The 7194-nt window shown below is 49.4% G+C and overlaps 1 protein-coding gene across 8 annotated transcripts in view; it reads left to right on the top strand.

Annotated features, from left to right (window-relative positions):
* The first annotated feature begins 365 nt into the window (after positions 1-365).
* The window catches only part of PPCDC (phosphopantothenoylcysteine decarboxylase), a 41335-nt gene continuing 34506 nt past the window's right edge, over positions 366-7194 (top strand). For 3 of the 8 annotated variants that reach the window (XM_010843331.1, XM_010843338.1, XM_010843336.1), the window contains exons 1-3: positions 381-528; positions 2698-2837; positions 5359-5564. In XM_010843331.1, the coding sequence (XP_010841633.1) occupies positions 5382-5564 (183 nt within the window). In that variant the 5' untranslated portion in view covers positions 381-528; positions 2698-2837; positions 5359-5381. Of the gene's footprint in view, positions 537-2697; positions 2838-5358; positions 5565-7194 lie in introns of all 8 variants that reach the window. The other 5 variants (XM_010843335.1, XM_010843337.1, XM_010843333.1 and 2 more) reach the window with 4 other exon arrangements.

The raw sequence follows: 7194 nt of genomic DNA, 5'->3' as shown, positions 1-7194 counted from the left end.
TGCTGCAGTTAAAGATCCCCCACGCTGCAACTAAAAGATTCCGCACGCAGCATCTAAGACCTGGCACAGCCAAAAAAAATATTTAATTAAAAAAATTCAAAAACATAGAAGATAGGCTCAGTAAAACTGCAGTGTTAAACAGTGTGGGTGGGGCTGGGGGGATGAAGAGGTCAGACAACTGGCAGGCCCAGATGAAAACAGGAAATACCAACAACTTGGGAACCGGTGTTCTCCGCGGGATTCCGCGAGTGCACTACAGTTCCTGGAAGGCTGAGAAGTTGACTACAACTCCCAGAAGGCTACGCGGTCGCGGAGGCGGCCTCCGACAGCCGTAAAGTTGCGTACCAGTCAGAATCAGCGGGAGGGGCGACCGGGATACCGCGATATTTGGGGCTGCTCCGAGACGCGCCTGGCGCGGGTGAGGAGGCTGGGGGAACCGAGGAGGCTGGCTTCCCGTGGTGGGGCAAGCAGGAGGCTGGAGAAGCTTCGTTGGCGACTTTGACCTCTTTGTGTGACCTCAGTTTCCGTGTATGTGAGTGCGTGTGTCCATGCGTGTCCTCCCTTTCCTATTGGTGCCCAAGAATCTTTGTTCGCCGCTGCGGGTCTGTAGCCGTGTGTGTGTGTGTGTGTGTGTGTGTGTGTGTGTGTGTGTGTGTGTGTGTGTGTGTGTGTGTGTGTGTGTGTGTGTGTGTGTGTGTGTGTGTGTGTGTGTGTGTGTGTGTGTGTGTGTGTGTGTGTGTGTGTGTGTGTGTGTGTGTGTGTGTGTAGCAGTGTGTGTGTGTGTGTAGCAGTGTGTGTGTGTGTGTGTCTGTAGCAGTGTGTGTGTGTGTAGCAGTGTGTGTGTGTGTGTGTGTGTGTCTGTAGCAGTGTGTGTTTGTGTGTGTGTGTGTGTTTTTTTGTGTGTGTGTGTGTGTGTGTGTGTGTGTGTGTGTGTGTGTGTGTGTGTGTGTGTGTGTGTGTGTGTGTCTGTAGCAGTGTGTGTGTGTGTGTGTGTGTGTCCGCTGCTGAGCTCCAGTTCTGTGTGTGTGTGTGTGTGTGTAAGGGCTGTGGAGTCTATGGGTCCGGAGCGCTATGGACCTGTTCCCAGCTCCATCCTGAAGTGGGGCATTTATTTTTTTTTAATTAATTTATTTTTAATTGAAGGATAATTTCTTTACGATATTGTGTTGGTTTCTGCCAAACAGCAGCATGAATCAGCCGTAGGTATACTATGAAGTGGTGCATTTCTGTGTGTGCTCTCCCATCCCTGCTTTATGCTCTTCTGCAGTTGCCTAGGGCCCTTTAATCTAGTTTAAAAGGTAGCCCTTTAATCTAGTTTAAAAGGTAGCCCTATTGGTTACCCACATTTACCTCTTGCCTTAAAGAAAGAAACAAACAAAAACCTCGAGCCTATTTTCCAAAAGGAAAGGGGATGGCCCCAAGTACAAACCATTTTACAAGTTGATACAATAGAAAAAGGAAAGCCCTGGGATATTGCAGTTATCCCCTGGCTCCACCTAAAAGTGCTGAATGACATTAAAAAGTGAGTGAGGCCAAATTTTGTCAGAGAAAAACTTAAGTGCTGCACTTTGAAGTATTGGAGGCCAGTGCCAGGTAATAGGCAGGAGAGATTCCCAAGCTGGGGAAGTGATGGGTACCTTGGAGCAGAAGTTGTCCTCATCTCTCCTGGTGGCTGAGAGGTAGCAGTTCCCAGTCACTCCCTTGTTAGTAGCCCCCATGTGTGAATGTAATATTAATGTGTGAGTGCTAAGCCGCTTCAGTTCTGTTGGACTCTGTGCAGCCCTATGGACCAGGCTTCTCTGTCCATGGGATTCTCCAGGCAAGAATACTGGAGTGGGTTGCCATGCCCTCCTCCAGGGGATCTTCCCCATCCAGGGATTGAACTTGCATCTGTCACATCTCCTGCATTGGCAGGTGGGTTCTTTACCACTAGGACCACCTGGGAAGCCTGAATGTAATGTGTCCCCAACTTGTGGCCTTGAGGAAGGATGCCAGGAGCTGCAGAGTCAAGCCTGCCTGCTTCTGGTTTGAGAGAAGAGCAGTCTTAGCAGAATGTCAAGACCTTGAGTTCTCCCTGAAGAGTTCCTTGCCTTTCCTTGAAGGAAGGATTTAAAGTGCTCCAGCGGCTGTGCCACGGCTTTTAATGCCTGGGTTTGGGGGAGGAGTACCACTAGCGGGAGCTGCAGGTGTTACTTGGGCAGAGTTGTACTGACTGGTGGGAGATAAGGGAAGAGCGAAATCTTGGGGTCAGGGGTGAGGAACTTTGACGTCAGGCCAGAGAGTCCTGAGTTCGCTGCCCACTCACCCAAATTCGGTTCTTTTTTCTGGACCCCAGCTCCTGTTTGTGTCTGGGCTGGCCTGAAACCACAATCTGGATTTTTTAAAGCCCTGGTTCTGCCCTGGCTCCACACTTGCCCATATTGTGATTGGCAGGCATTCTGGAAACTTTTACTTAACTCTGCCCTAATTAAACTCATCAGAAAAGGAGACTTACACATCACAAGGCGGCCACAAGTTGAGGCTCTTTACTCTGTCTGGCCTTGTCTTTCTCAAAGGACAGAGAAGCTTGTCATTTTTCTGGCTGTGGCTGCATGCATGTTGCTACCTGCATGGCTGGCACCCTGGGAGCTCGAGGCTCAGTAATCACAGCTTTCAGCCCTTTGGCCTTACTGCTTACCAGCTCTTTCTGCTGCTCAGGAGTTCCTGTGAGTCCAGCAGAGCTCAGGAAGATGAGGTGCTGTCTACAGCAACCTTTGAGAGTAAACATAAAGAACTCCTGCCAACTGTTGCCCTCCACAGGACTGGCAGTTTGAGCTGATTTGACCTTGCTTTCAGAGGTTGGTTAAATTATCTACTCTCTAATCCTCAAGTACATATCGCCCCTCCCCCTTCTTTTCTAGAAAGATATTTAGGGTTTGGTCCTTAACAAAGACTGCTTAGCAGGCTAAGTATTAATAGGAAATCTTGGGCTGTACCACCTGCTGTGGGGAAGCAGTTGAAGTCACCAGCATGAATTCCTGCCCCAGATTTAACCGATTGCTTTCAGTAACCTGTTCCTTAGGAATGATATCAGTTTGATGTGGTGGTGGTTTAGTCGCTAAGTCATGTCCGACTCTTGCAGTCCCATGGACTGTAGCCTGCCAAGCTCCTCTGTCCATGAGATTTTGTCCATTTTCCTTCTCCAGGTGGCCTTCCTGACCCAGGGATCGATCCTGCATCCCTTGCTTTGCAGGCAGTCTTCTGCATTGCAGGCAGATTCTTTACTGTTGAGCCACCAGGAGATTTTAAATTCAGTTTCTGATTTGGCAGGAATCTCTCTTTTCCTAGCCCTAGTTGTGTGATAGGGTCAAGGGTCAAGGTTTGGGATTTGGCAGGTGGGTGTTTCTGAAGAGTTGAGAATGTGCCTCCTCCTGGATGCTGATCAGCACACAGATTAGTTCTGGGAAGAAGTTGGCTGATAGGCCCTCTAGCCTTGGCAGCTGCCAACACGGTTCTCCGGGCCTTAGAGTAGACTCAGTTCTGCTGTGGGCAAGCATGGCCCTGGCTGAGGCCCTGATGTAGAGCAGAGATTGAGATTGCTGGCAAATGGAACTTTGGGGGGATGTCTTGTTCTAGGAAACTAGCCTGTGCTTAACCTCTGTTGAGAAGGGTCTGGCCCCTGGGAGACCCTTCCAGATAAGAGTGGTATAATCAACCCAAACATGGTCCTCAACTCATATGGGTATGTGTCTGAGTCTTAAAGGTAAAAAATGGGCAAGGGGGCCCTAAGGAGCCAAGGGACCTGTAGAGTAAAGAGGGAGCCCTTATGGGTTGCAGTCAGATAAGTAGCCATTGAGTGACTCATTGGACTTCTTCCTCAGGGTCTGCTTTGGGGCCCCTTCCCCTTGTTGATTCTACCTTTTTTGAGTACATGTCCCAGGATACCCTTGTACAGAGAGTTGCTTACCTCTTGTCTTTCATGCATTGACTCAGAAGGTTGCTGATGGGAGGAGCTTCAGAGATCGCCTGGTCCTGTCTTTGCGTTATTCAACGAAGAGATGTGCAGGGAGGGAATGACCCTGAGCCAAGGTTACACAGCAGGTCAAGAGCACAAGGGCAGGGCCCAGGGCTCCTGATTCACAGGCCAGGCTTCTGTTCTCTGCCCAGCTCTGCTTCAGAGGGTACAGGTGATTATCCATTCAGCAGATGTTCAGGACCTACCACAGGCCTGATACCTGCGTAGTGGTTGGTGTTTAAACCAGGTCAGACATTCAGGGAGCTTGCTGGTGGTGGTAGCCGTGGGAAAGTGGGGACGGAAAGGCAAGGAAACTGATGTCCAAATGGAATCAGTGATCACTGAAAAGGTCCATCCCAGAGAAGGACCCATCTCAAATGATTTCAGGTGTGACTTCTGTCTTCTGTCCATGCACAGATTCCCTGAAGGCAGCAACTGTGTCTTCCACAATTCTTTTGCCTGGTGTGATCACCCTTGATGACTGTTGCTGATGGAATGAGTATGTTTTGCTGGTGCAGCCTGCCAGAGTGTAGGATTCGATGCATCCATCAGCCATATTATCATAAACAATCACTTCTAACAACATCTGGGGACCAGAGGAAGAGACCAAGCAGCTAGTCTCATGGGGTGGCCTTTATCCTTTTTATGCTTGTCTCTTCTTGGCCATGGAATTGTAGGGTGGTGCCTAATCCACAGGGAAAGGGACAGAGAGGCAAATCCCTCCCTGGAGCACCCAAACCCCTTTGTTGCCTAAGGGTCCACCCCATAGGCACCCCTGGAACCTGCCCTGCCAGTCTTCAGTTAGCCCAGCCCACGGCAGTGGCTCCTTCTTCGTCTACCCCCTCTAGTCTCTTCATCACCAAGGTGCCCTCCAGACTCCTTACCAGCACTGGCACCGTCTTTCTAAAATGAAACCCCACCCCGGCCCTCACTGCCCTTGACACTTAGTCCTTGACCTGATTTTGCAGCCTGACCTCCTGCCCACCCCAGTGCCCCCTCATCACACTTTGTCCTCACTGCTAAGCTACTCTCTGTTCCCCAGACCTGCCACCCTCCTTCAGGCCTCTTTACTTTTGCAAGATTGCTCTTCTTGTGAAGTTATTTTCTTCTCTGAAAAACTTCCTCGTACTGCAGGACTCAACCTGAATGTTACTTTTTTTTTTAGGTTTCTGACTACTTGGCACTGACCATATTACAGTGTGACTGATGTGGGGTAGGGGTGTCTGACCTCATCAAACTGCTCCAAGAATCTGGGATTATTGACCCCTGGGGAACCCCAGCATCTGGCCTGGCATCTAACACAGGGTGCTCAATACATTTTGGTTGAATGTATGAATGAAGCAGGTGCCCTGTTCTGCTTTTAGATCCTAAATCCTGACAGAGCTTTATGGAGCCCAATTCTGGCAGGCTCCCAGGACTCGAAGCCACTGGACCCCAGATGGAACCAAGGGCCACAAGTTCAGCTGCTGCACCCTTGAGAAGACAGTTCCGTGTTCTTGTGGGAGTCACTGGGAGTGTTGCAGCCCTGAAGTTGCCTCTTCTGGTGTCTAAGCTTTTGGACATTCCTGATGTGAGTATCCTTACTAGACAGCCTCTGACATTAGAGAGCTGGTGTGCTGGGGCCAGCCCATTTTTGTGCAGTACACAGGGTTTTCCTTAATCATGGTGTTTGTGGAAGTCCTCTGTGTGCATTGATATGCAGGGGACGCAGCAGACAGGGATGAGTGGAACAGTATAACCAGAAACTAGATTAGATAGACACAGAGTGAGTGGAGACTGGGAAAGGAGCACTGGTGAATGGAGGATTTGGCTTCCCAAACACTGACCTTCGGTTCTCTGAGGTCCTGGTGTGGAAAAGGGCTGGCTGGAGAAGTGTGGCAAGTTCTCAGCGCCCCCTGGTGGCCATGGGCTCCCTGCCTCTGCTTTCACTCCATCCTGGACATTTCTGCTCTGTCCTCCTTCCTTGTTGGACACCGTGGCTGTCCTGTCAGTCCAAATGCATGGGAACCTTAGCGACTCCCTGTTGCCTGCAGCTCTGGTTTCAAACTTTGCTCCTTCAGGTGCCCAGAGATGCCCAGAGACCACCACAGCGTGCCAGAGGTAGTGGGCTTAGCCCCTTGCCTTTGGTCAGGTCACCTCATCATTAATCAGTTTTACGTATGGGGTTCCAGGGCAGATTCTTTTGTGGGAAAAGTTGAAGGCTTTAAAAAATGTGAAAGCCAACAGGTGATAACCCCACATCTTAATATATCCTAGGCCCTTTGTTGGTCTGTCTCCTTCTAGTAGCCCCTGATGGCCTTTCCTTTGGGCCAGCCCCTTCCAGGCTGTGCTGCCCTCCCTACTCTCCCTTGCCCTTTCAGTTTCTTCACAAGCACTTCACATAAAAGCCTTCCTAGCCTGCCTCAGCCCATGTGGTTTTGTTCACTTGATGTATTAAAGAAAGACCAGAAGTGGGATTTTATTCAGGAAAACTATTGTGATAAGGGAAACTAGACCTCAGTATAGAATTGGGTTTAATTATGAATACAGCAAGGAAAAGTGAAGCTTAGTAGCCAAGAGTGGTGTGTGTGTATGTCTGTAAAATTAAGAAGAAACATCAGGCTAAGGGAGATTTTAGCATACTGTCCTGGCTGATTCTCTCTGAAGGCAGCCCAGGTGATCAGACATCATCTAGGGAGTGTTGGGGAACGAGAAGCCTGCTGAGATATCCAGACTGATCACATAGCTAGGGTGTGAGATTCTGGCTAGTAAACCAGTGTAGCAGCAGGAATCGTGCTCAGGAGGATGAAGCCTGGGGACAGGCCTAGTTGCAAAGTGGCTCAAAAGAGGCTGACTAATGTTTGGTTAAGAAGAGAATCTTGACCAAGCTGGGGAACCACACATGACCTTTGACACCATTTGTGATGCTAGTTTTGTGGGGTATTGAACAAAGCTAGTGGAGGTGATGGAATTTCAGTTGAACTATTTCAAATCCTGGAAGATGATGCTGTGAAAGTGCTGCACTCAATATGCCAGCAAATTTGGAAAACTCAGCAGTGGCCACAGGACTGGAAAAGGTCAGTTTTCACCAATCCCAAAGAAAGGCAATGCCAAAGAATACTCAAACTACCACACAATTGCACTCATCTCACACGCTAGTAAGGTAATGCTCAAAATTCTCCAAGCCAGGCTTCAGCAATACATGAACCATGAACTTCCAG

Source organism: Bison bison, unplaced genomic scaffold (assembly GCF_000754665.1).
Source record: "Bison bison bison isolate TAMUID 2011002044 unplaced genomic scaffold, Bison_UMD1.0 scf7180017864181, whole genome shotgun sequence".
NCBI classification, from domain to species: Eukaryota; Metazoa; Chordata; class Mammalia; order Artiodactyla; family Bovidae; genus Bison; species Bison bison.
This window is presented reverse-complemented; position numbering and strand designations above follow the sequence as displayed.